At 44.1% G+C, this 25,744-nt stretch overlaps 1 protein-coding gene across 1 annotated transcript; it reads right to left on the bottom strand.

Moving 5' to 3' along the window:
- On the bottom strand, nucleotides 1-25,165 carry PHAX (phosphorylated adaptor for RNA export). The gene is given in 5 exon segments (NM_001257443.2): nucleotides 1-886; nucleotides 9,282-9,365; nucleotides 17,362-17,482; nucleotides 22,064-22,677; nucleotides 25,045-25,165. Coding segments are annotated over 5 exon segments (1,185 nt in total). The 5' UTR covers nucleotides 25,141-25,165; the 3' UTR covers nucleotides 1-616.
- Between the last annotated feature and the right edge of the window lie 579 nt (nucleotides 25,166-25,744).

The raw sequence follows: 25,744 nt of genomic DNA, 5'->3' as shown, positions 1-25,744 counted from the left end.
CGCCTGGCTAGTTTTTGTATTTTTAGTAGAAACAAAGTTTCACCATGTTGGCCTGGCTGGTCTCAAACTCCTGACCGCAAGTGATCCGCCTGCCTCAGCCACCCAAAGTGCTGGAATTACAAGCGTGAGTCACCGTGCCTGGCCAATGTTAGTTTTTATCCTTAAAATTGCCTGAGTTCTTAGAACACAGAAAAAACAAATTTGAATGCATTTGTAACAGCTTAATAATTTATATGTCCCATTATGATTTTAGTGGAATGTTTTAAAGTCAAAGCATAATTCACTGCAAAGATAAACTTGAAAAAGCAAACTTTCGAATAGTATGTTATGACCTAGACAAAACTGATTATCAACTAGTAATACTCACAATTAGCACGTGCAACAGAATGAGAAATTAAATCCTGTGCTATATACTCTTAAGTATTGTCAGACATGAGATATCCTTAAATGTTCTATCAATTGCATTCCTTTCTGCACATACACCATTTTAAACAAAACAATTGTCTTTCCTCCAGATTCTCATGTTTATCAGTGCAAAACATTGCAATCTCAGTAAAAATGGTTTATTACAATGTTATTTTAGAAAGGCTTAGTCCTCAAACTGTCAAAAATGTACTTAAAAAATGTCCAAATCATGAGAATGATCAACTTCAATGGCTTCCTCTGCATCCAACTTGGCTTCTCCATGTCCTTCCTGTGACTCATCAAGAGAGGCCAAGGCCTCATTTGTATCACTTGCAAAAGTTTCTCGTGATGTATCATCATCCTCTTGAAAATTTAGACTTTTAATAGCTTGTTTCATCTTTTTTCCCAACACTTGTGTTCTCCTCTTCCTAGCAGCTTTTTTATTTTCGTATTCCTTTTGGTTTTCAATGTAGAAAATGTCCTGTAATAAAGGAACAACTTTAGTAAGCAAGAACTACCACGTATTAAAAGTTTATTCCATGCCTGTCCCTTTAAAATCATTATCTCCATTTCTTACCAAAAATTAGCAAATATCATTAGGCTCCTTATTAAGATGGAGTTCAAGATATTAAGTAAGTACTCACTGCAAGTAAAGGTTGAACTGATTTAAACCCAGCCTAGTGCTAGGTTTAGGGCCCATGCTTATTCTACCATAACGTATCATCTCTACAGTTAAAAATTTCCTAAATGAAGGCTGGGCATGGTGGCTTATGCCTATAATCCCAGCACTTTGGGAGGCGGAGGTGGGTGGTTCACTTGAGGTCAGGAGTTGCAGACCAGCCTGGCCAACATGGTGAAACCCTGTCTGTACTAAAAATACAAAAATTAGCCAGGTGTGGTGGCATACATCTGTAGTCCCAGCTACTAGGGAGGCTGAGGAAGGAGGATCATTTGAACCCAGGAGACAGAGGTTGCAGTGAGCCGAGATTGTGCCACTGCACTCCAGCCTGGGTGGCAGAGCAAGACTGTGTCTCAAAAAAAAAAAAAAGACCCAAACCAAAACAACAAAGTTTTGGAGCATTTTGGATTTCTAGATTAGGGATCATCAAACTGTACTAAAACAAAGAAGGTTCAAAGCTTTAAAAAAGAAACTGGTGTTGGCAGGACACACTTCTGGGACCCTATTATCTTCTGGGCAGGGATTCCTAAAGCTGCAGCCAAGCCAGTGCCTCTAATATTCTTAACGAATATAAATCCCAATGCCTTTTTGTTTATAAAAAGCACTATGGAAGATGGTGGGAAAAAGGAGACCCTCTCCTAAAATGTATGCTGAATAGTTATAAGCAGCACACAGAATTAACAGAGGAAGGTGTAAAGATCTTTGAAATGAAGGGGTAAGGGAAAACTTCAGAATATGAGTGTTTTGATGAAGAGAAATAATAAAAGTATTTGCTAAAAAGGAGGAACTGAGGATGGAGAAGGAGGGTACATATGTGAGAAAAGACAAAGGTAAACTCAGAAGATAATGAGGCTCGCTACCAGTTATCAAGTGAGTACTTTTATGTACCAGGCATTTTGCTAAGGACTTTACACACACATTAACTCATTTCATCCTCACAAAAGCCTTACGAGGTAGTTATACTATCTTTGTTTTCAGATGTGGAAAATGAGGCACAAAATTACAGAGCTAACATGTGAAAGTATGAAGTCTGAACTCATATAAGATTTCTCTAATATTCTTCTTCTTAAAAGTTTTTGATAGAGATGGGGCCTTGCTCTGTCACCCAAGCTGGAGTGCAGTGGTATAATTAAACCTCACTGCAGCCTCGAATTCCTGGACTAAAGCAATCATCCTGCCTCAGCATCCCAAGTAGCTGGTGATTTCTCCCACATTCTTTTTTTTTTTTTTTTCTTCTTTTTTTTGAGACAGAGTCTGGCTCTGTTGCCCAGGCTGGAGGGTAGCGGTGCAATCTCGGCTCACTGCAATCTCTGCTTTCAGGGTTCAAGCAATTCTCATGCCTCGGCCTCCCGAGTAGCTGGAACTACAGGCGTGAGCTACCACACCCAACTAAATTTTGTATTTTTAGTAGAGATGGGGTTTCTCCATGTTGCCCAGGCTGGTCTCCAACTCCTGGCCTCAAGCGATCCACCTGCCTTGGCCTCCCAAAGTGCTGGGATTTACAGGGGTGAGCCACTGCACCCAGCCCAATATTCTTAAAATCCATTATACTGACTTCACAAAAGTGTGATGATTTGCAATTTTTTCCAAGAGTTCAATTACCTTTAATTCAAAGACTATGAAGAAGCCACAAGTAGAAGCATTTTCATTTTATATGGAAGCACATCCAAGCATCTTGCTAAGAATTCTAAGTAGTATAATGCTTGGTAACAACGAATAAATTTTATGAAGCTGTCCTTTTCTCTCCAAACATGGCAAGCCTTACTAAAAAGAAACTTTGGCCAAGTGCGGTAGCTCATGCTTGTAATCCTAGCACTTTAGGAGGCCGAGGTGGTCAGATCACTTGAGGTCAGGAGTTTGAGACCAGACTAGCCAATATGGTAAAATTCCATCTCTACTTTTAAAAAAAAAATACAAAAATTAGGCTGGGCGTGCTGGCTCATGCCTGTAATCCCAGCACTTTGGAAGGCCGAGGCAGGTGGATCACGAGGTCCGGAGATCGAGACCATCCTGGGCAACATGGTGAAACCCCATCTCTACTAAAATACAAAAAATCAGCTGGGCGTGGTGGTGCGAGCCTGTAATCCCAGCTACTAGGGAAGCTGAGGCAGGGGAATCGCTTGAATGTGGGAGGCAGAGGTTGCAGTGAGCCAAGATCGCACCACTGCACTCCAGCCTGGGCGACAGAGCTAGGAGACTCCATCTCAAAAATTAAAAGAAAAAACAATAAACAAAATAAAAAGAAACTTTATTCCCATGCGTTATGAATTTAATAGAACAAAGTGGGAAATGGTTCCCAAAATGTTGTTGCAATACGTTAGTATCTTTTTATTTTTTTAGACGGAGTCTCGCTCTGTTGCCCAGGCTGGAGTGCAGTGGCACAATCTTGGCTCACTGCAAGCTCCACCTCCTGGGTTCACACCATTCTTCTGCCTCAGCCTCCTGAGTAGCTGGGACTACAGGCGCCTGCCACTACAACTGGCTAACTTTTTGTATTTTTAGTAGAGACGGGGTTTCACTGTGTTAGCCTGGATGGTCTCGATCTCCTGACCTCGTGATCTGCCCAACTCAGCCTCCCAAAGTGCTGGGATTACAGGCGTGAGCCACCATGCCTGGCAATTGTTGTTAATATCTTTATCACAAAGGCAGGCAGGTAATTTGAGGGAAAATTTCCCCCTTCCCATCCATATCTATATATACTTTACTCTCCAAGTTAAGGAAGTTAAGGATCTAACTCTAGTGTTTTAGCTGAGCTTTTTTTTTTTTTTTTTTTGAACAAAGTAAATAAAGTTTTAACTATTGCTTTTTCCCTTCAGAAAACTTTATATTTTTTAAAACAAAACTTAATTGTGAGGTCATGTACCCAAATGGAATTTTAAAACAGGAAAACAAATCCATTCAGTCAAGTTCTGGCTTCTAAGTTCTACATACGGTGACTGTTAGCAACACAGCAATGAAAAGAATAATTGTAACATCATCATTTGGGTAGCATCTGAAATAAATTATGTATAATAAAATTGTATTGGTCAGGCATGGTGGCTCACACCTGTAATCCCAGGCCTTTGGGAGGCCCAGGCAGGAGGACTGCTTAAGGCCAGGTGTTTAGACTGATCAATACAGAAAGACCCTGTCTCTACAAAACATTTAAAAAAGCCGAGAGTGATGGCATGTGCCTGTAGTCCCAGCTACTTGGGAGGGTGAGGCAAGAGGGTCACTTGAGCCCTGGAGTTTGAGGCTACACTGAGCTATGATAGTGCCACTGGACTCCTGTGTGAGTGACAGCAGGAGATCTATCTCTTCAAAACAAAACTGCCGGGTACACTGGCTCACACCTGCAATCCCAGCACTTTGAGAGGCCAAGGCATGAACATCATTTGAGCCCCAGAGTTCAAGACCACCCTGAGCAACACGGCGTGAGACCTGGGTGACAGAGTGAAACAGTCTCTTTTTAAAAAGAATTTTTTGACCAGGCGCAGTGGCTCACGCCTGTAATCCCAGCACTTTGGGAGGCCAAGGAGGGTGGATCACCTGAAGTCAGGAATTTGGGACAAGCCTGGCCAACATGGTGAAACCCCGTCTCTACTAAAAATACAAAAATTAGCCGGGTGTGGTGATACGCCTGTAATCTCAGCTACTCGAGAGGCTGAGGTGACAAAACTGCTTGAACCTGGGAGGCGGAGGACGCAGTGCGCCAAGATCGTGCCATTGCACTTCATTCAGCCTAGGGGACAGAGTGAGACTCCGTCTTGCTGAGGCAGGAGAATGGCGTGAACCCGGGAGGCAGAGCTTGCAGTGAGCCGAGATCCGGCCACTGCACTCCAGCCTGGGAGGCAGAGCGAGACTCCATCTCAAAAAACAAACAAACAAACAAACAAACAAACAAAAGAATGTCCTTGTAAATCAATATGTCCCTATTATTAGATATTCCAAATGTTTCTATATTTTCTTATTATAATGCAAAGTTTCTGGCAGTTTAACATAAAAACTTTCTAGCATTAAAATCCTTTCCCTAAATGAGCTGGAATTACTGAATTACAAAGACATAATACAGTGAAAGTAACTCCAGCATGGGTTTGGAGTCAGAGTGGTCTGTGTGATCTCAGGCATATAATTTTGATTATTCTTCATATGCATAACAAAGTAACACCCACAGTGATACAATGTGAAGATTAAGTTACATAATATTAATCTCTGGTCCAGTGGGAGGAAATCAATAAATGTTACAGTATTTCTTCTCTCCTGCCTGAGAATATGGTTTGTCCAAGGTTTAGTTACTTAGAAGGTATCTTTTAAGTACATACTTTTGTCAAGAATTATTTTGGGTGAGGGGAGAGAACATTAGAGTATAATCTTTGCTACCACTCAACAGTTGTGTTCCTAAGGAAACTTACATTGTCACAAATCATGTTACTGAAACAGTTGTTACAATGAAATGAAAAAAGTAGTTACTATACTAGAGATTTTAGATTTGCAGTAAAAGTAACATCTCCTATAGGAATGTCAACATAGCAAACTCTTTTAAAGTGACTGTTAAGTGAACAGCCAGAAAACTTAAGGAAAAAGAACACTGAGCAGATGCAAAATACAATTACCTGGACCAGCTCAAGGTAAGTGGCTTTATCTGTCATCATTAGCATTACAGTCAGTATGGCTAAAAGACACATTCTTATTAATCTTTATCACCATTGTTATCGTAAGGAAAACACAGAGCTACTCAAATACAACAGCTGCATTAGATGTGTACCACCTCTTTCCTATGCAAGAGGTTAGTTCTCAATCTTTAGTATTTGAATAAATGCTAAGTACAAATTATGTTCTCTGATTAACAAATTAAAATATGTCTATAAAAGACATTCCCAATAACACAAAAATGACTTAAAATACTAAAGAGTCTCTGGGCATGGTGGCTCATGCCTGTAATCCCAGCACTTTGGGAGGCCAAAGCGGGTGGATCACGAGGTCAGGAGATCGAGACCATCCTGGCTAACACGGTGAAACCCCATTTCTACTAAAAATAAAAAAATTAGCTGGGCGTGGTGGCGGGTGCCTGTAGTCCCAGCTACACAGGAGGCTGAGGCAGGAGAATGGTGTGAACCCAGGAGGCGGAGCTTGCAGTGAGCTGAGATCGTGCAACTGCACTCCAGCCTCAGCGACAGAGCGAAACTCTGTCTTGGGGGGAAAAAACCCCCAAAAAACTAGAGTCTACACCTTCCAGTTTATAATACTGGAGACAGAAGAATGAATTAAACAAAGCCAGGAGGAGACAATCACCAGAATATAATAAAGTAACCAAATATTCTGTAAGATAACCACCTGTAACTCTTCTTCCTTTTTTTTTTTAAAAAGACAGAGTCTTGCTCTGTCACCCAGGCTGGAGTGCAGTGGTGTGATCTCGGCTCACTGCAACCTCCCCCAGGTTCAAGTGATTGTCCTGCGTTAGCCTCCCTAGTAGGGACTACAGGCGTCCGCCACCATGCCTGGTTAATTTTTGTATTTTGAGTAGAGTCAGGGTTTCACCATGTTGGCCTGGCTGGTCTTGAAATCCTGAACTCAAGTGATCTGCCCACCTCGGCCTCCCAAAGTGCTGGAATTACAAACATGAGCCACCATGCCTGACCTCACCATCTTTAACTTTTTTTTTTTTTTTTTGAGACGGAGTCTCACTCTGTCGCCCAGGCCGGAGTGCAGTGGCCGGATCTCAGGTCACTGCAAGCTCTGCCTCCCGGGTTTACGCCATTCTCCTGCCTCAGTCCCGAGGAGCTGGGACTACAGGCGCCCGCCACCTTGCCCGGCTAGTTTTTTTGTATTTTTTTAGTAGAGATGGGGTTTCACCATGTTAGCCAGGATGGTCTCGATCTCCTGACCTCGTGATCTGCCCGTCTCAGCCTTCCAAAGTGCTGGGATTACAGGCTTGAGCCACTGCGACCGGCCTTAACTCTTTAAAAGGTCTAAATCATGAAGGAAAATGTGGGGTTAAAAAGAATAAAGGAGGGCCAGGCGAGGTGGCTAACACCTGTAATTCCAGCACTTTGGGAGGCCAAGGTGGGAGGACTGCTTGAGCCCAGGAGTTGAAGACCAGCCTGGCCAACATGGTGAAACTCCGTCTCTACAAAAAATACAAAAATTAGCTGGCCATAGTGGTGCGTGCCTGTAGTCCCAGCTAATTGGGAAGCTGAGGGTCATCTAAGACCAGGGAGGTCAAGACTGCAGTGAGCCGTGATGATGCACTCCAGCTCGGGCAACAGAGTAAGACTTTGTCTCAAAAAAATAAAATAAAATAAAATAATTAAAAATATATAATAAAGGAGATTTAACAAATGGAATATGGAAACCTAGACTGTATCCTGCTTAGGAGGAAGGTATGTAAAATATATTCTTTTTTTTTTTTTTGAGACGGAGTCTCGCTCTGTCTCCCAGGCTGGAGTGCAGTGGCCGGATCTCAGCTCACTGCAAGCTCCGCCTCCTGGGTTTATGCCATTCTCCTGCCTCAGCCTCCACTACAGGCGCCCGCCACCTCGCCCGGCTAGTTTTTTGTATTTTTTTAGTAGAGACGGAGTTTCACCGGGTTAGCCAGGATGGTCTCGATCTCCTGACTTCGTGATCCGCCTGTCTCGGCCTCCCAAAGTGCTGGGATTACAGGCTTGAGCCACCGCGCCTGGTCGTAAAATATATTCTTGGGACAAATTACGAAATTGGAATAAGGCCTAGATATTGAATATTATGAAACTGTTTTTATTTCTCTTAGGAGTGATAACGGGTCTTGCGGTTATGTAGGGTATTGTCATTACTGGGACATACTTTTTTTTTTTTTGGTGGGAGATAGCACCACGCTGAAGTGCTAACTGTACTACTCACTCCAGACTCACTGCCTGCCCTTACGCTTGTTCAAATAATTAGAGCTAAGCATTTGATGCTTGTTATTTATTTCCACATGGAACAGAAAAAGACTGTATAGGCCAGGCGTAGTGGCTCATGCCTATAATCCCAACACTATGGGAGGCTGAGGTGGGTGGATCACTAGAGCCTAGAGTTCCAGACCAGCCTGGGCAACATCTCTACAAAAAAATACAAAAATTAGCTGGGTGTGGTGGCGCATACCTGTACTCCCAGTTACTCTGGAGGCTGAGGTGGGAGGACCATTTGAGCCCAGGAGGCAGAGGTTGCGCAGTGAACAGAAATTGTGCCACTGCACTCCAGCCTGGGCAACAGAGCTAGATTCTTAGACCCTGTCTCAAAGGATTAAATAAATAAATAAATAAATAAATAAATAAATAAAGTGTATAGGTAAAGTAAGAACGGTTCATGCCTGTAATTGCAGCACTTTGGGAGATTGGGGCAGGAGGACTACTTGAGCTGAGATGTACAAGACCAGCCTGGGCAACATACCGAGACCCTGTATCTACAAAAAATAAAAAGCTGGCTGGGCGCCTGTAATCCCAGCACTTTGGGAGGCCCAGATGGGCAGATTGCTTGAGGTCAGGAGTTTGAGACCAGCCTGGCCAACATGGTGAAACTCCGTCTCTACTAAAAATATAAAAATCAGGCCGGGCGCGGTGGCTCAAGCCTGTAATCCCAGCACTTTGGGAGGCCGAGACGGGCGGATCACGAGGTCAGGAGATCGAGACCATCCTGGCTAACACAGTGAAACCCCGTCTCTACTAAAAAATACGAAAAACTAGCCAGGCGAGGTGGCGGGCGCCTGTAGTCCCAGCTACTCCGGAGGCTGAGGCAGGAGAATGGCATAAACCCGGGAGGCGGAGCTTGCAGTGAGCTGAGATCCGGCCACTGCACTCCAGCCTGGGCGACAGAGCCAGACTCCGTCTCAAAAAAAAAAAAAAAAAAAAAAATATATATATATATATATATAAAAATCAGCCAGGCATAGTGGCATGTGCTTGTAATCCCAGCTACCTGGGAGGCTGAGGCACGAGAATCACTTGAACCCAGAAGGCAGAGGTTGCAGGGCGCTGAGATCACGCCACTGCACTCCAGCCTGGGCGACAGAGTGAGACTCCACCTCAAAAAAAAATAAAAAATAAATAAAATAAAAGGCACAAATGTTCCTTAGAATAAGACAGTAACAAAATCAGTCCCCTGAAGGCACAGCAGGTAATGGATATTCATAGAAAATGAAGCTAGAGGGTGAGTTACAAGTCAAATTATGATGGAGTTTAAGAGGTGAGGACATTATTATTACCTTAATTTGTTCCTCGCTGATACTAGGAGTGTTTTTCAAGAGATTCAGAAAAACTCCACCTGGTGTTCTTCTTCGACTACCATTCTACAAAAAGGAACAGAAAAGTTAAAGTGCATATACTCTTCCCATAAATGGTCAAGGCATCTTTTAACAGGGACATAATTCAGGAGATAGAAGGAATACCAGATCTGAAGTCCAGTCCTGATTCTGACTCTTATGAAATAGATAACACCAGTAAATTACCGAAATATGAGTTTCAGTTTCTTCATCTATAAAACGAAGGCCAAAGGTCTTTGGTCTTTTTTAACTCTGAAATTCTGTGATTTAAAAAATCTATATGGTAACAAAGAAAAATAAGCCACTCAGCTCAAATGACCTAACAAATCACTGGATTTTCTGTTTTTATCTGCCACCTGCTTAAGTCAGTAAATTTTTTTTTTTTTTTTTTTGAGACGGAGTTTCACTCTTTTGCTCAGGCTAGAGTGAAATGGCGTGATCTTGGCTCACTGTAGCCTCTGCCTCTCCCGCGGGGTTCAAGTGATTCTCCTGCCTCAGCCTCCTGAGTAGCTGGGATTATAGGTACTCACGACCATGCCTGGAGAATTTTTGTATTTTTAGTAGAAACAGAAATTGCCATGTTGGCCAGCCTGGTCTCGAACTCCTGACCTCAGGTGATCTGCCCGCCTTGGCCTCCCAAAGTGCTAGCATTACAGTTGCGAGCCACCGCATCCACCATGAATATTCTATTAGATGTTAAAACACATCATAAACCCTGTATAATTAAAACTGTATGGTAACAAAATAAATCTAGAATGATCAGTGAAGCAAAACAGAAAATCCAGGAAAAAAGGCCAAATATATAATGGTATTTAGTCTATGATATAGATACTATCTTAAATTGGAGAAGATAAACGTATTATTTATTTTATAGTATGGAAGCTGACACAAGGCAGAGTGTTGCCTTGTTCGACCTCAGTTAAGCATGTGCATGTTGGACAACTCAAATTTTTTTAGAAACTGCACGTCTGTGAACGACTGTGAAACCACTAGCATTAATTTTGAGGTTAATAACTTTTTACCAAGTAGGCTAATTTGAAAATATAAAATCTACAAATAATGAAGATCAACTGAGCACGTATGTGTATATACACACACGTATGTGTATATGTGTAATACAAATTATGATATAACCATTCACTGGAATGCTAGCAACTGCAAAAAAGAATGGAGGGGCTCTCTTTATATACTTCATAAGATTTCTAAGATACATTAAGTTAAAAAAGCAAGGGTATAGAATAGTGTGTATAGTATATGACCACCTGTGTAAAAAAAAAAAGTGTGTTGGAGCCAAGCGCAGTGGCTCACGCCTGTCATCCCAGCACTTTGGGAGGCCAAGGTGGGCAGATTATGAGGTCAGGAGTTTGAGACCAGCCTGACTATCATGGTGAAACCCCATCTCTACTAAAAATATAAAAATTAGCTGGCCATGGTGGCGCGTGCCTGTAATCCCAGCTACTTAGAAGGCTGAGGCAGGAGAATTGCTTGAACCCGGGAGGCAGAGGTTGCAGTGAGCCGAGATCGCACCACTGCACTCCAGCCTGGGTGACAGAGCGAGACTCCATCTCAAAAAAATAATAATGTGTGTTGGGGAGGAGTCTGAGTGGCTCGAGGATACATGTGGTCGGGTAGCCTCTCACTACATACCTTTTACTCTTCTGATTTTTTACTGTGATAATAAACACATGACAAAAATTTTTACTGTCTTCACAATTTTTAAGTGTACAGTTCAGCAGTAAAGTATATTTACACTGTTATAAAATGATCTCCAAAACTGTTTCATCGGCCGGGCGCGGTGGCTCAAGCCTGTAATCCCAGCACTTTGGGAGGCTGAGACGGGCGGATCACTAGGTCAGGAGGTCAAGACCATCCTGGCTAACACGGTGAAACCCCATCTCTACTAAAAAACACACAAAAAAAACCTAGCCAGACGAGGTGGCGGGCGCCTGTAGTCCCAGCTACTCGGGAGGCTGAGGCAGGAGAATGGCGTAAACCCGGGAGGCGGAGCTTGCAGTGAGCTGAGATCCGGCCACTGCAGTCCAGCCTGGGCGACAGAGCCAGACTCCGTCTCAAAAAAAAAAAAAAAAAAAAAAAAAAAACAAAACTGTTTCATCTTGCAAATCTGACACTCTGTACACATCAATTTTCCTTAGCCTCCTCCCTTCAGCCCTTGATACTCTTTCTTATGTTTTATCATGTGAACTGGTTGCCATTCAAACAACTGAATTTTTAAAAATAAGGAAATAGGTACATATACACACGTGTGGCCGGGCGCAGTGGCTCGTGGGTTGGGGGGCCAAGACGGGTGGATCACTTGAGGTCAGGAGTTTGAGACCAGCCTGGCCAACAGGGTGAAACCCTGTTTCTACTAAAAATACAAAATTAGCTGGGCATGGTAGGATATGCCTGTAATCCCAGCTACTAAGAAGATTGAGGCAGAATTGCTTGAACCTGGGAGGCAGAGGTTGCAGTGAGGTGAGATGGCACCACTGCATTCCACCCTGGATGACAGAGCAAGACTCTGTCTAAAAAAAAACAAAAACCAAAAAACAAAAACCAAAAAACTCACACACATATTTTTGTAGGAGTTTGAGACCAACCTGGGCAACATGGTAAAACCTCATCTCTACAAAAATTAGCTGGGCACGGTGGCTCAAGCCTACAGTCCCAGCTACTTGGAAGGCTGAGGTGGGAGGACTGCTTGAGTCAGGGAGGTTGAGGCTGCAGTGACCTGATTGTGCCACTGCACTCCAGCGTGGATGACAGAGGGAGACCCTGTATCAAAAAGAAAAAAAAAAGAAAGAAAAAAGAAAAAAAACCACCCATAATCCCACTACCCATAGGTAATCACTGTAACATTTTGACACATAATCTTTTTACTTTTATTTGACACAGTCTCACTCCGTCGCCCAGGCTGAAGTGAAGTGGTGTGATCATACCTCACTGCAGCTTGACCTCCTGGGCTGAAGGGATCTTCCCACCTCCTTAGCCTCCCGAGTAGCTGGGACTACAAGCACTTGCCACAACATCCAGCTAATTTTTGTATTTTTTTGTAGTGATTAGGTTTCACCATGTCACCCAGGCTGGTCTCAGAATTATAGGTGTGAGCCACCACACCTGGACATCTTTTTACTTTTTTGTATGCCACATACATTTGTAACCCAACCCAAATGGGATTCTGTTATATAAATTGGTTTGTTTATTTATTTATTTATTTATTTTTGAGACAGAGTTATGTTCTTGTTGCCCGGGCTAGAATGCAGTGGCACATTTCTGCTCACTGTAACCTCTACCTCCCTGGTTCAAGCGATGCTCCTGCCTCAGCCTCCCAAGCAGCTGGAATTACAGGCACGTGCCACCACATCAGGCATTTTGTATTTTTAGTAGAGATGGCGTTTCACCTTGTTGGCCAGGCTCGTCTTGAACTCCTGACCTCAGGTGATATGCCCGTCTCAGCCTCCCAAAGCGAGTAAGCCACTGCGCCTGGCCAATTGGTTTGTAATCTGTGTCTTTTCATTTAACAATCCATTATACACAGCCTTCCATGTTCATGTTAAATAGACTTTTGAGACTCTGGAGCTAATGTGAATTTTTGGACATTGCTCTTTAAACTGGCTAAAAACCTTGGAGTAATCCTTGACTCTTCCTTTTCTTACATCCTGCATCTAATCCACTAGGAAATTCTGTTGGCTGTATCTTCCACATATACTCAGAATCTGACCACTTTTCCTTCACCCCAGTGCTACCATGCTGGTCAGACCCACCTGGAATGGCATTTCCTGCTTCTACTCTTATCCCTCAAAACAGCAGCTGAAAGGAAATGCATTTCTTTTTCTTTTTTTTTGAGACTGAGTTTCACTCTTGTTGCCCAGGCTGGAGTGCAATGGCGTGATCTCGGTTCATGGCAACCTCCACCTCCTGGGTTCAAACGATTCTCCTGCCTCAGCCTCGTGAGTAGCTGGGATTACAGGAATACACCACCATGCCCGGCCAATTTTTGTGTATTTTTAATAGAGATGGGGTTTCGCTATGTTGGTCAGGCTGGTCTCGAACTCCCAACCTCAAGTGATCCGCCCGCCTCAGCCTCCCAAAGTGTTGGGATTACAGGTATAAACCACCACGCCCGGCCTAGGAAATGCATTTCTTATCATTCAAAACCCTCTATGGACTATCTCATTTAAAGTAAAAGGCAAATTCCTTAAGATGGCAAACAAGTTCCCACTAGACCTGGCCCAATTACCTCTCTAACCTTATATCCCAACTCACTCTCTCATGCACTCTGCTCCTGCCACACTGGCCCCTTGTTCAGACAGGAACTAGGTAGAGATTAGGGTGGAAAGAGCAGCCTTGCCAAGTTCAGGGTAAGAGCCTGTCTTTAAAATTTTGTCCATTATGGATTTTTTGCATTAATTTTGATTTTTGAAATTGGTACATTCAAATATTATTTGTTTTGATTACTGAGTTTTTAAGGCACTCTCAAATTTTGCACCTAAAGCAAGTAAATTGTTCACTTCACCCCAGTTCTGGCCTTGCTGGGCACCCTTCACTTCTACAATGGGTGTTACTTCTACTTGGTCTATTCTTTTTTTTTTTTTTTTTTTTTTTTGAGACGGAGTCTCGCTGTGTCTCCCAGGCTGGAGTGCAGTGGCGTGATCTCAGCTCACTGCAAGCTCCGCCTCCCGGGTTCACGCCATTCTCCCGCCTCAGCCTCCCAAGTAGCTGAGACTACAGGCGCCCGCCACCACGCCCGGCTAGTTTTTTGTATTTTTAGTAGAGACGGGGTTTCACCATGTTAGCCAGGATAGTCTCGATCTCCTGACCTCGTGATCCACCCGCCTCGGCCTCCCAAAGTGCTGGGATTACAGGCTTGAGCCACCGCGCCCGGCCTCTACTTGGTCTATTCTTCCAGCAGTAGTCACTGCTTCACCTCAAGTCTTCGTTCAAATGGCGCATTCTTAATAACATCTACCCAGACCACTCTAGTTTAACTGCAACGTCCCCCTCTCCACTACTCCCTATAGCTCCATCTGATTTCTTTCTTTTACCATAGGATGTATCACTTTTTATTTTTTTTGAGACAGGGTCTCGCTCTGTCACCCAAGCTAGAGTGTAGTGGTATGATTACGGTTCATTGCAGCCTTGACCTCCCAAGTTCAAGTGATCCTCTCACCTCAGCCTCCTGGAGAGCTGGGACTAAACACATGTGCTACCAAGCCCAGCTAATATATATATATATATATATATGTATGTTCATTTTTTTTTTTTTTTTTTTTTTAGAAACAGGATTTCACCGTGTTGCCCAGGCTGGTCTCGAACTCCTGTACTCAAGCCATCTACCCTCCTCGGCCTCCCAAAGTGCTGGGATTACAGGTGTGTCCAGTCAATGTATCAGTTTTTAACGTACTTGAAGTTATACTTATTGTTTATAGACTGTCTTCCTCTCCCCCAACCACACCATAAGCTCCTTCCTCTAGAACAGTGCCTGGCATGTAGAAAACACTAAATTCAAGGACAGAATGTATCCAAAGAAGTAAATTTGGGGGCCAGACATAGTGGCTCACACCTGTAATCCTAGCACTTTGGGAGACCGAGGCTGGCAGATTGCTTGAGCTCACAAGTTCAAAACCAGCCTGGGCAACATGATGAAACTCCGTCTCTATTAAAAACACAAAAAAATTAGCCAAGCACAGTGGCATGCACCTGCAATCCGAGCTACTCAGAGGCTGAAGTGGGGGATGGCTTGAGCCTGGGAGGGGGAGGTTACAGTGAGTTAAGATCACACCACCGCACTCCAGCTTAGGCAACAGAGCCAGACTGTGTCTCAAAAAATAAAATAAAATAAAGTAAATTTGAACTTGCATCTTCCCAATATTCAGTAAATCTGCATTAGCTCATTGGAATATAAAGTTTTATTACTACAGTATTAAAATATTGATGAAATCTGTAACTGTGTTTAACTGAATGAAAATTGAAGTACTTTTAACAATGACACAAATAGGGATGGCAGTGCATTCGTGATTATTATAATTTGTTTTGTTGCTAACTTCTGTTTTGACTCCTGTAATTTATGTTCATAGGCTATTTCCTTAGCCAATGCTATCAATCTTAACTGGGTTTTCTTTCTCCCCATGTTTAAAGCACAATATTGATCTACTCCCTTGTGATGTCATTATACTATTCAGACTTAACCAGTAAAAAAAACAAGGAAGTCATTCAAACCTTCATCCTCACCCGGTGGTGAAAGCTGAATTAAATGAGATGTACCAAACCCTTCTACAACTGCCAGTGCTCGTGATCTGGCCTAGGCAGAGCAGCTCTTTCTGTCATTCTGAAACAGTTAAGTGCTTCTCAAACTTTTCTCCCATTATTGCTCCAGGACCCTTTTTAGACTTCCCCCAGCTTTCATTCCTACACCCAGGAAATTTTAATACACACAAAAATACTGTGTACCTATTTGTGCTTTCCTGTGTGCCCATACAACAAAAGTGTTGGCCGGGCGCAGTGGCTCAAGCCTGTAATCCTAGCACTTTGGGAGGCTGAGGCGGGTGGATTGCCTGAGCTCAGGAGTTCTCAACCAGCCTAGGCAACATGGTGAAAACCTGCCTCTATTAAAATACAAAAATTAGCCAAGCGTGGTGGTAGATGCCTGTAGTCCTAGCCACTCGGGAGGCTGAGGCAGGGGAATTGCTTGAATCCAGAGGCGGAGGTTGCAGTGAGCTGAGATCGCACCACTGCACTCCAGCCTGGTTGACAGAGTGAGACCCCGTCTCAAAAAACAAACAAAAAAAGTTCTTTTTTTGCTCTCTTTTTCAAGAACGCATGAATTAAGTGAACCAAAAAGAATAGTTCTGTTTACCATTGCTAAAGTGCTGGACACCGTGGTCAGTACTTTACGTGCATCATCTCCTCTACTCCTTACAAAGTAGGACTAATCTCCATTTTACAGCTGAGGAGACTGAGGCTCCAGGGAGTCAAACAACTTAGCCAAATTTCAATTAATATGCTGAAAATCTAGAAGTAAAAAAGGGTACCTAAACTCTAAAACCCATATTCTCAATATCTGAGCTCCTAGGCTCCCCTAGACTCTATTGTCTTAAAATTTCAACCCCTTGGCCGGGTGCAGTGGTTCACGCCTATAATCCCAGCACTTTGGGAGGCCGAGGTGGGTGGATTGCCTGAGGTTAGGAGTTTCAGACCAGCCTGGCCAACATGGTGAAACCCCATCTCTACTAAAAATACAAATATTAGCCAGGTGTGGTGGTGCACGCCTGTGATCTCAGCTACTTGGGAGGTTGAGGCAGGGGAATCGCTTGAACCCGGGAGGCGGAGGTTGCAGTAAGCCAAGATTGAACCACTGCACTCCAGTCTGGGCGACAGAGCAAGACTCCTTCTCAAAAAAAAAAAAAAAAAAAAAAATTAATTAAAAAAAAATTCAACCCCTACCTTTAACGAATCATGTAAGAAATGTTTTGGTGACTATACAGTAACAGGCTACAATTTATCTGTTTTCTTTTGTCAGGAAAGTATAATTAATACAGTCTATAACTGTATTAATTTTTTTTTTCCAGATGGAGTTTTGCTTCTTTGCCCAGGCTTGAGTGCAAGGGTACCATCTTAGCTCACCGCAACCTCTGGCCTCCCGGATTCAAGTGATTCTCCTGCCTCAGCCTCCTGAGTAGCTGGGAGTATAGGCATACGCCACCATGCTTGGCTAATTTTGTATTTTTAGTAGAGACAGGGTTTCTCCATGTTGGTCAGGCTGGTCTCGGAACTCCCAAACTCAGGTGATAGGCCCACCTCAACCTCCCAAAGTGCTGAGATTACAGGCGTGAGCCACTGCGCCCAGCCACTGATTTTTTTTTTTAAACCCAGTCTTCACTGTTGATAATAGTTTAAAAACCTCAAACATACTGTAAGAAGGCATGATAAATCAGAGATCCAACAAAGACCAAGTTAAATTTGTAATCAAAAACAAAACCACAGGAGAAACAATACAAAAACAAAAACGGTTAAGCAGTCTTACCATTATAAAGAGACCACCATTTTGTTCAACTTCAGCAGTTTCCATCAGAAGTTCAATTGCCTTTTTGTTCCCAATAATCCTCACTACTCGAGCTATCAGGTCTTTCTTTGGTTCCTGTAACCTGATGAGAAACAAATAAGTAAAATTAACCTCTGTTTGTTGTACAAAGTTGAAGAAATCTACCTGAGTCTCCAGCTTAGTCCCCAGCTAGAATAAAATCTGATTCCAGCAACACCTGGTTTCCTAAATCTTCAATATTTAATCTTGGAATCACTGACATGTAAACATTCCTAATCTTTGGTCACAGGAGATGGTAACCTCAAGTTTCCATCTAAACTCTCATATTTGGCTTCTTTATTTGCCATACTGTATTGCAGTATATTTCAAAATGCACATACAGCACGACGAATGCAGGCCTGAATGCAAAAGAAGATAAAGCCAGTCCACTATTGTCAAAATAAATGACAGACATATATGCTTTCAATTATTATGCCTAAAAGCTAAGGCTCTCTAACTCCAGAGATGGCTGGAGCTTTACAATAGAATAGGACCTTTCCCTCATAGACTCCCTGCCTCAGAACAAAAAATAGAAATAGCTAATATTTACTGATGGCTCATTATTATTACAGTAAGCATAATCCTAAGAACCTTACATGCACTATGCCAGTTGATTCTCTCAAGAATGTACAAGATACCGGCCAGGCACGGTGGCTCACGCCTGTAGTCCCAGCACTTTGGGAGGCCGAGCTGGGCAGATATCTGAGGTGAGGAGTTCGAGACCAGCCTGACCAACATGGAGTAACCCCGTTTCCACTAAAAATACAAAAAAAAAGTAGCCAGGCCTGGTGGCGCATGCCTGTAATCCCAGCTACTCGGGAGGCTGAGGCAGAATTGCTTGAACCTGGGAGGCAGAGGTTGCGGTGAGCTGAGATCGCGCCATTGCACTCCAGCCTGGGGAACAAGAGCAAAACTCCATCTCGGAAAAAAAAAAAAAAGAATGTACATTTTCATTTTGTCATTGAGATTTTAGAAACATAGGTAGCCTAAGTAATTCTTCCAGTGTCAAAGCTCACACTCTCAACAGATCAAGAATTCAGCTGGGTGCCATGGCTCATGCCTGTAATCCCAGCACTTTGGGAGGCTGAGGTGGGCAGATCACCTGAGGTCGGGAGTTTGAGAGAACAGCCTAACGTGGAGAAACCCTGTCTCTACAAAAAATACAAAATTAGCTGGGTGCGGTGGCGCATGCCTGTAATCCCAGCTACTCGGGAGGCTGAGGCAGGAGAACTGCTTGAACCCTGAGGCAGAGGTTGCAGTGAGTTGAGATTGCACCACTGCACTCCAGCCCGGGCAACAAGAGCGAAACTCCGTCTCAAAAAAAAAAAAAAAAAAAAAAGAATTCAGACTTGGCATCCTTTGTTTCTTCTCAACGGGAGGCAGTGTATTTTTGTGGAAAGAGAGATAGACACTAGGAACATGAGGATCAGGGTTTAGTTCCAGGTCTAATATTAATCTGTAAAATGAAGGTTTTGGTTTACAACATCTCTAAGTTCCTTTCCAGCACTCAAATTCCAAACTTCCCCAGTATTTTAAAAATCAAGTACTGGTGTTCAGATAGGTTTGCCTGGAAAGTAAATACTTGTTTTCCTACCAGTTGCATTACTCTTGAACCATACCTGTTTTCAAATTTGTGACACTGTTCATTAGTGATTTAGAGCTAATGAAAATGTTAATTCAAAATCTGAACTTGGTAAAAATACATGAATTGTAAATTTACCATACACCAAGCAATTCTACTTCTGGACATTTACCCAAAAGAAATGAAAATATGGCCAGGTGAGGTGGCTCACGCCTGCAATCCCAACACTTTGGGAGGCTGAAGAGGGTGGATCATCTGAGGTTACAAGTTTGAGACCAGCCTGGTCAACATGGTGAAACCCTGTCTCTACTAAAATACAAAAAAAAAAAAAAAAAAAAAAAAAAATTAGCTGGGCGTGGTGCACACGCCTCTAATCCCAGCTACTAGGGAGGCTGAGGCAGGAGAATTGGTTGAACCCAGGAGGTGGAGGTTGCAGTGAGCTGAGATCGTGCCACTGCACTCCAACCTGGGCGACAGAGCGAGACTCCATCTAAAACAAAACAAAACAAAGATATGAAAATATATGTTTAAAGATCTGGATGTGAAGGTTCATAACAGCATTATTCATAATAGCCAAAAAGTAGAATAATCAATATGAATATATGCATATATACACACACAATAAAAATGTATTGACTCCTGCTACACCACGGATCAATCTCAAAAACATAACACTGGCCAGTCACAGTGGCTCACGCCTCTAATCCCACCACTTTGGGAGGCCGAGGTGGGCGGATGACCTGAGGTCTGCAGTTTGAGACCAGCCTGGCCAACATGTCAAAACCCTGTCTCTACTAAGAAATATAAAAATTAGCTGGGTGTTGTAGCACATGCCTGTAATCCCAGCTACTCACGAGGCTGAGGCACAAGAACTGCTTGAACCCGGGAGGCGGAGGTTGCAGTGAGCTGAGATCATGACACTGCACTCCAGCCTGGGCAACAGTGTGACACTCTGTCTCAAATAAACAAACCACACACACACACACACACACACAACAAAAAAACAAAAACATAACATCAGGTGACAGAAGCAAAGCACGAGATTACATACTACATGACACCATTTATATGAAATACCAGAAAAGGCAAATTTATACAGATAGAAAGTAGATTAGCAGTTATCTGGGATGAGAACAGGGATTAACTGTAAATTGGCATGGGGACATAAGGGATCTTACTGGGTGACGGAAATGTTTCAAAGGTGATGGTTATACAACTTGATATGTTTCCTAAAAAAATTAACACTAGAAATGGGTGAATATTATTATCTGTAAATTATACCTCAAAGTTAAGAAAAAAGGGATAATTTCTTGAAAACACTAAACAAACAAAAACAACTCATGATTTAAAAAGATATGCTTTATTTAAAAAGCTCTATGGCACTAAATGCAACGAGTTGTTTAACAGTTCATAAAAGTCTGCAAAATTATTCTATCAGGCTTGTTCAAATTTAAGAAAATACAGCTGGTGTGCAGCTCATGCCTGTAATCCCAGCACTCTGGGAGGCCAAGGCAGGCAAATCACTTGAAGCCAGGAGTTCAAGACCAGCCCGGCCAACATACTGAAACCCCATCTCTACTAAAAACACAAAAAACAAAAACAAAACAAAACAAAAAAAAGTATTTGAATGTGGTGGTGAATGCCTATAATCCAGGTTACCCAGGTGGCTGAGACACGAGAATTGCTTGAACTCGGGAGGGGAGGTTGCAGTGAGCCAAGATAACACCACTGCACTCCAGCCTGGGTGACAGAACAAGACTGTCTAAAAAAACAAACCAAAAAAACAAACTGAAAAATACAATACAAATGTATTCATATAACCAAATTACCCCAGTTCCTTAAAGAAAAAGCCTCAAAAAAAGTCAGGCACAGTGGCTCATACCTATAATCCCAGCAATCTGGAAAGCTGAGGCAGGATTGCTTGAGCCCAGGAGTTCAGCTTCAGTGAGCTATGATTGTGCTACTGCACTCCAGTTGAGTGACCAGAGCAAGATCGTCTCTTAAAAAACAAAAACAAAAAAATCTGCGGACAGCGCAGTGGCTCATGCATATAATCCCAGCACTTTGGGAGACCAATGTGGGAGGACTGCTTGCACCCAAGAGTTTGACACCAGCCTGGGCAACATAGTGAAACTCCTAATTTTTTTTTTTTTTTTTTGAGATGGAGTCTAGCTCTGTTGCCTACCCTGGAGTGCAGTAACACAATCTCGACTCACTGCAACCTCTGCCTCTCAGGTTCAAGCAATTCTCCTGCCTCAGCCTCCCAAGTAGCTGGGATTATAGGTGTCCACCACCATGCCCAGCTAATTTTTGTATTTTTAGTAGAGACGGGGTTTCACTGTTTTGGCCAGGCTGGTCTCAAACTCCTGACCTCATGATCCACCCACCTTGGCCTCCCAAAGTGCTGGGATTACAAGCGTGAGGCACCGTGCCTGGCCATCTTTTTTTTTTTTTTTTTTAAATTAGCCAGGCATCATGGCCTGAGTCTGTAGTCCCAGCTACTTAGGAAGCTGAGGTGGAAGAATCCCTTCAGCCCAAGAATTCTAGGCTCCAGTGAGGTGTGATTGTAGCACTGCACTCCAGCCTGGGCAACAGAGTGAGATCCTCTCCCCTCCAAAAAAAAATAAATTAGGCCAGCTCTTGGCTCACGCCTGTAATCCCAGCACTTTGAGAGGCGAAGGCGGGTGGATCCCTTGAGCTCTGGAGTTCGAGAGTAGCTTGGACAACATGGTAAGACCCTGTCTCTACTAAAAATACAAAGAATAGTTGGGTGTGGGGGTGCGTGTCTGTGGTCCCAGCTATTCAGGAGGCTGAGGTGGGAGAATCCCTTGAGCCAGGAGGCGGAGGTTGCAGTGAGCAACTAACTGCACTCCAGCATGGGTGACAGAGCAAGACGCTGTCTCAAAAAAAACAAAAAGAAAAAAGAAAAAAGGAAAAAGAAAAAGAAAAAAAAATCTCAAAAAAAAAAAAAAAGAGGGGAACATATCATTAAAGTATTTGGCATTTATTTCCTGTAAATAGAAGCCATCTGGTCAAGTACTTATTTGTAATTCAAATGTTCACCTGAATGAAATTTCATCAGCCACTTTCTCTTGAGAATCTTCCTCTGTGATCTCATATCGACCTTTATAGTTCATTTCTGGTCTGTTCCCCAGCCTGTCTTTGACAGGTCGTTTCCTTTTGAGATGACCTTGCCCATTTTCCTCTTCCTTTGATCCCATTTTTTTGCCACCGTGCATATATTCATCTAGTTCCTTGTCTAGATCTTTTGTATGCTCTTGAGATTCCCTCCTAAGTTTCTTAGCAAGCAAATAATTGTAGGTCTCGGATTGCCTGCTTCTGTCAATAGTGCCCTCCATTCCCAAGATACCAAGTTCAGTGGCCACTGCATCTTGATTCTGTTCCTGCAGCACAGCACCCCATATGTTGTTAATCTTCTTTCCTCCAGCAACAGGTGGTTTCTGACTGCTCTGGCCAAACTGAAAAGGCTCTGGTTTGGGAGGAGGGTTAAAACATTTCTGTCGTTTGCGTTTCCAAAGACAGCTATCATCATCTGAATCAGAAAAACTCTCTTCACTTGAATCCACGCTTTCAACAGCTCGATAATGTGATACTGGCGCACATGTCGTTGCTGTGTTCTGGAAGGCCCTCGTAGCACTGTCGCCACCTAGCACTTTCTGCAAGTGAAAAGAAACACAATCCATTTCACAAAACACATAAACTCCACCTACCTAATTTTTAAAAATTTAGAGATTCAACCGCGCCATTCCAAAAGGAACTGATCTTCAAAGACAAGTCTGAGACCAATCAAATCCTTACTTTTCTAAGTTCCACATGGAATTCGCCAATTTAAAAGCCACAAATTCTTATCTTTACAACTAATGCAGCACTTTGTTCTAAGATATCCTTTTACTATATTACCAAAGTTCTTGTCACCTTTAAAAGATTTCAAACTTTTCAGTTATTGTCAGAATGTTTTAAAATGACATACATAATAATTGTTACTTTTTTTTTTTGAGACAAAGTTTTGTTCTGTGGCCCAGGCTGGAGTGCAGTGGAGCAATCATGGCTCACCGCAGCCTCAACCTCCCAGGTTCAAGCAATCCTCCTACCTCAGCCTCCTGAGGGACTGCGACTACAGGCAACCCTCACCATAACCAGCTAATTTTTTTTTTTTTTTGCATTTTTTGTAGAGATGGGGTTCTGCCATATTGCCTAGGCTGGGCATGTTTTTTTTTTTTTTTTTTTTTTAGAGGGAGTCTCGCACTGTCACCCAGGCTGGAGTGCAGTGGTGCGATCTTGGCTCACTGCAAGCTTTGTCTCCCGGGTTCAGGCCATTCTCCTGCCTCAGCCTCCCAAGTAGCTGGGACTACAGGTGCCTGCCACCACGCCCGGCTAATTTTTTTGTATTTTTAGTAGAGACGGGGTTTCACTGTGTTAGCCAGGATGGTCTCAATCTCCTGACCTCGTGATCCACCTGCCTCGGCCTCCCAAAGTGCTGGGATTACGGGCGTGAGCCACCGCACCCGGCCTGGGCATATTTTTAAAACCCCACAGTCCACAGCATTAAGTTTATTTACCAAGTCATGGGTCAATTTATGTAAAAACAACCTGAGATTGAAAAACAAAATATCTTGGTACTAATTTCCTAAACATTTATATGCAAAAGCAAGTATTTGTATTTGTTAAAACTCCTACTACGCTGGAAACGCAAGTAGGGAGGATCTATCTCCCACTATCTTCAAATAATGATCAGAGATAACACTTTTCAGGCATTACCGCGCACTGTATGCTCCATAGAATCCTTGCAATAACCCTATCAGTGGAACATCATGCCAATTCCATAGATGGAGACAAAAAGCAGTTAGGCTAAATAAACCTGCTGTAGGTCACACATCGGTGGCCCCAGGATCTGAACACAGGCAATCTGGCACCAAAGCCCCCTCAAAGAGGTTGCTACCTACTAAGGCAGTCAAGACAAATTACCGTTTAGAAAGCAGGGAAGCTGGGCCCGGCGCGGTGGCTCGCGCCTCTAATCACAGCACTTTGGGAGGCCGAGGCAGGTGGATCACTTGAGGTCAGGAGTTCAAGACCAGCCATGGCCAACATGGAGAATCCCCGTCTCTAATAAAAATACAAAAACTAGGCTGGGCGCGGTGGCTCACGCCTGTAATTCCAGCACTTCAGGAGCCCAAGGCGGGTGGATCACTTGAGGCAGGAGTTCGAGACCAGCCTGGCCAACATGGTGAAACTCCTTGTCTACCAAAAATATAAAAATTAGCCGGGCGTGGCCGCAGGCCCCTGTAATCCCAGCTACTCGGGAGGCTGAGGCAGGAGAATCGCTTGCACCCGGGAGGCGGAGGTTGCAGTGAGCCAAGACTGCGCCACTACACTCCAGCCTGGGTGACAGAGTGAGGCTCTGTCTTAAAACAACAAACAAAACCAGAGAAGCTACCACAAAAACCTAGTGCCATGGTACCGCATGACAAAGCTAGGTTCGGTGGAAACAAGGAAAACCAGCTCTTTAAGTGAACTCTGATAAACTTCATTCCTGGGCCTCAGTCTCTGTCTCAGGGAGAAAAGGAGCACCACAGGCTGTTTCAGGCCGATGTCCCCAGATGCTACACATCTGGCAAAATCTGCCCCTTAATGGTCACCTAGCGGCGCTGGAGTGGGGAAGCCCTAAGTTTAGAAAAAAACAAAGAGCGGTAGGTGGAGGTGAGACCGCCAAGAGACAGCCGCCAAGCCAGCCTCCAGGAGGCGCCAGGGCTCGCGCGCCCGACCTCGCAGGGAGCCGCCAGGTTGGGGCTCGCACGCCCAGCCGCTGCCGCCGCCTCCGCCCCTCGCTGCCGGCCCCTGCAGCCCGGGCTCCGTGAGCCCGCCCGGGGGACGCCTGCTCGCCATTTCTGCCGCCACTGACCGAGCAGCCCGGTCCGGACCGGGCTCCTAGCTCTCACCCCTCACCCTCACCGCTGCCTGCGCGCTTTCCGCGGCCCAGGCTCGGCGCGCCCAGCCACGATAACCCACCCTCCTTTCACACTCACCGGCAATTGCAGCGTCCTGTCGCTGGGTGCGACCGTCATGTCGGAATCCGAGTCGGAAAGCTGCCCATCTTCCATGTCGCCAACCTCCAACGCCATCTTCCTGCGGTGCGATGAGCTGCGCAGCGGAGGGTCAGGAGAGCACTTCCGGCGGTGCGGCCGGAAGGCCCGGCGGCGCGCCTGTTTGGGCGCCCCCGCACGGAGGCCAGCATGTTGCAGCGGCTTGAGGCGTAGCCATTGCATTTCAACTACCGTGGGAAAATGAATCCCTTGTTCCCCCAACACTTTTCTTTCAAACTTTATTTTCGTGCAAACAAAAATATGTCACGAATCGCGGTCGTCTGGGATTCCCCCCTTGGCCGTACATCCTTCGCCTGTATGCTCTGGACAAGCCTCCTTGCTTCCATTCTTGCTCCTCCGCTACCCACTCTACATATTGCTTCCAGGGAAGCCTTTCAAGCGGTATAGTCCGCCCTCCGTATCCACTCCCTATCCACAGATGCCAAACCTGCGGATGGGAAGGACACACTGTGCACCACCACATAATATAAGGGGCTCGAGCATGGCCTATGTTGGTATCTGTGGGGGTCCTGAAAACAATGACAGGCAGATACCGAGGGACGATTGTACCTTAGCTGGAATCTTCCAAGTGCACCCCTCCCCAAAACAAGGACTGAGTTCTCAGCATGGTGTTTGAAATGTT

This window comes from Macaca mulatta, chromosome 6, assembly GCF_049350105.2.
Source record: "Macaca mulatta isolate MMU2019108-1 chromosome 6, T2T-MMU8v2.0, whole genome shotgun sequence".
In the NCBI taxonomy this organism is placed as follows: Eukaryota; Metazoa; Chordata; class Mammalia; order Primates; family Cercopithecidae; genus Macaca; species Macaca mulatta.
The sequence above is the reverse complement of the archived record's forward strand: the minus strand, read 5'-3'. Positions and strand labels throughout refer to the sequence as shown.